A 3,222-nucleotide genomic window follows, 5' to 3' on the forward strand; every position below is an offset into this window, starting at 1 on the left:
GAGACGATATATGATAGAATGAACATAAAACTAATGTTCTCCCATGTAAACTATCACATAATTCACAATAAAACATTAAAAAAAAAAAAAGAGTGTGTGGGGGAAGAAAGTCCCCATTGAATAGTTTTCATCTTGTCTAGATGGGTCTGGTTAAAAGAGATGGGGTAAGATTCTTATGATTCAATAGTGAGTAATTGTTATGACTAATTGTGACTGTCACAATTGTAAAGATAGGAGTTTTGTGACAAAAATGGGAGAGCAGTTAATCTTACAGTCCAGAAAGAAAGGACCCTAGGACCATCAAGGGAGAAGAGCACAAGTGGAATGCCAGACCTTATCCAGAGAAGCAGCAACACCAGAGATGGAGGCAGAGATGGGGACATGGAGAGGGGGAGTGGCTGAGGACTCTAGAATCATGGGAAGAGACTGACTAAGAGATAGTGGCCATGAGGCAGACTTGTAGAATGTGCCCTTTGGTGGTGTAAATTATTATATATGCCTGAGGTGTTTTTTTTAAAAAAAAAGAGGTAAAGTGAATAGACAGAAATGCTGTTAACTGATGGTACATGGAGGGGATTGTAATCATTGTGATGAAACAAGTTGTATGATCTGATGATCTGCCCTGTAAACTTTTACTCAATCCACAATAAAAACTTCAAAAGAGAGAAAGAGAAAAAAAGGAATACACCAAGTAAGAAGCAGGCACAAGTAGAACCAAGAACACCTCAAATATTTAAGAGACAAGCTGAGGAAGAAGATCCTGCAAAACATACTGTTATCATTATTTCCACAATGCCTATTTATTAAATGCTTCCTACATGCCAGGCACTGAGTTAAGGACTTACTTACATTATGCCTTTTAGTCTTTACAGTAACTGAGAGAGGCAGTAATGCCATCCTCATTTTAAAGATGATGGAACTGAGCCTCAGGGAGATGTTTAGTGACTTATCTAAAGCCACACACTGAGTAAAAGGTATTTACTAAATGGGCATTTAAATCCAAGTCTGTCTAACTCCAGAGTCCTTACTCCTGCCACATAACACTGCCTCTTTGAAAAAGAGCAATTAAAGCGATAGAAGGAAAACAGGAGAGAATGAGGCTGTGAAAATCAAGAGAAAAGAATTTCCATGAAAAGGATATGATCAGCTGGGTCAAAAGCAACAAAGAGATTCAATACGAGTAGAATGGAAAGATGGCCCCAGCAGGAAAAGTTTGGGTGAATTAGGGGACAGTGTCCTGTGGCAGGCTTGAATTGCAGCAGACTATCAAAGAATGAACAGGGGATGAAGACATGTCTTCTCTTGGGAAGTTTTGGTGTAAAGGAGTGGGCAGGGAGAGTAGCAGCAAACAGAGAAGATAAAGGAGAGGGACAATTTCAGTAACTCTGGGTGAGCTTGAGGTTGTTTAAATACTAAAGTAAAGGAACCAGTGGGTAGCCGAAGATTGAAGAGGCAGAAAAGAGGAATTGACTGATTGGGTGAGGAAGAGAAGAAAGCACTGGACCACAGTCAGTTTGAATTGCAGAGTCGGCAATTCAAACTCACCAGCCACTCCCCAGAAACCCTATATAGGGGGTCGTTATGAGTTGGAACAGCACTTAACAGTAGCAGCAATAACAGCAAAGAGTTGGAAGAGGAGCCCTGGTGACTCAATGATCAAGCACTTAGCTGCTAACCAAAGGTTGGTAGAACCGAGGCTGTGCAAGAACAAAGGCCTGGTGATCTGGTCCAATGAAGATAACAGCCTAGGAACTCTGTTCTGTCACTAGAAGTTAGAATAGACTGGATGGCACACAACAGCAGCAGCAGAGTTAAAAGAACTCGGAAAGGTCACATGATGAGGCCTACTTTCCTGCCAAGGTCCTAGTGCTGCACTACAAGCATGTTTGTTTCCTAGTTGAGTTAGCAAACTTCAGCTTAATGCCTCCGAGGATTCTATGGCACCCCTGGCAGATTCTTGGTCAGATTCTCTTAGGTGCCCATCTCTGCCCCTCCTCTTTATTTTTTTAAAAGCTTTATTGTAAATTAAGTAAAGGTCTACAGGGCAGATCATCAGTTTTACATTCAACCAGTCATTTCAATGTTAACAATCCCCTCCATGCACCATCAGCTAACTATTAACCTTTTTTTGATGTACACATACCACATTGAAAACATATATTCATTTAAATGTCCAAAGGGCACATTTTGCAGGCCAGCCTCCTGCCCACAAGCACACTGCTTTTCTTAGTCCATGGGCCTAGAGTCCTCTACTGCTCTGCCTCTCTATGCCATCACCTGTGCCACCATCTCTGTTGTCACTGCTTTTTTGGCTAGAATCCCTCGCTCCTCATGCTCTTCCCTCTTGATGGTCCTAGAATCCTCTGTTCCTTAAATGACAGCTTAACTGTTCTCTGCTTTTAGTTAAACCTCTTCTACATTTACAGTTGTGACAGTCACCATTAGTCCTGATAATAATTACTCACAAATGAATCATAAAATTCTATTCCCATCATGATCAGACCTATCTGGATAAGAGGAAAACTATTCAATGGGGATTCTATCTTACCCCCCTCATTCTGACCCTAACCACTCTTATGAAAACTTGTAAGCCAGTCACTTTGTGCCTTTATATCCCCCCAATTTTGATAGCCCATTCTCTAGAAGAAAGAGACCTAGACCCAATGACCCCACCATCGCCTTCCCTTTCTCCCATTCATCTAAGGTACCTAAGTCTGCTTTTCAGTTCTTCCAGGTGGACAAGACCTACAGAGTAACCACCTTGTCCTGTTGTCTGTCTTGCCAGTCCATCATTGGAGCCACACACCCCAGCATCGTGGACTGCGTGCTGAAAGTGCTGCGCACAATGCACCTGGAAGTCCAGTATGAAGGTAAGGGAGGCAGCAGGGTCTGCTCCAGCTCATGGAAAGTGACAGAACTAGCCAATGACCCAGTGACCATTGAATCGATTCCATCTCATGGCAGCCTTGCTTGTATTAGAGTAGAACCAGGCTCCATAGTGTTTTCAATAACTGACTATTCAGAAGTAGATTGTCAGGCCTTTCTTCTGAGGTTCCTCTGGGTGGACTTAGACCTCCAACCTTTTGATTAGCAGCTGGGCACTTTAACCATTTATACCACACAGGGTACAAATTGAATTAAAAGATTCTCTGGGCAAATTATTAAATGATGCAGAAAGCATCAAGAGAAGATGGAAGACTTGCCTGTGGATATCCATCAGCT

General features: G+C 42.2%; 1 protein-coding gene across 1 annotated transcript in view; it reads left to right on the forward strand.

The window, feature by feature from the left end:
* The window catches only part of LOC102819584 (chromosome unknown open reading frame, human C1orf228), an 82,273-nt gene that overhangs the window by 18,125 nt on the left and 60,926 nt on the right, over positions 1 to 3,222 (forward strand). Inside the window, exon 5 of the mRNA XM_006839844.1 lies at positions 2,786 to 2,870. Within this exon, the coding sequence (XP_006839907.1) occupies positions 2,786 to 2,870 (85 nt within the window). The remainder of the gene's footprint in view (positions 1 to 2,785; positions 2,871 to 3,222) is intronic.

This window comes from Chrysochloris asiatica, unplaced genomic scaffold (genome assembly GCF_000296735.1).
Source record: "Chrysochloris asiatica unplaced genomic scaffold, ChrAsi1.0 scaffold00026, whole genome shotgun sequence".
Taxonomy (NCBI): Eukaryota; Metazoa; Chordata; class Mammalia; order Afrosoricida; family Chrysochloridae; genus Chrysochloris; species Chrysochloris asiatica.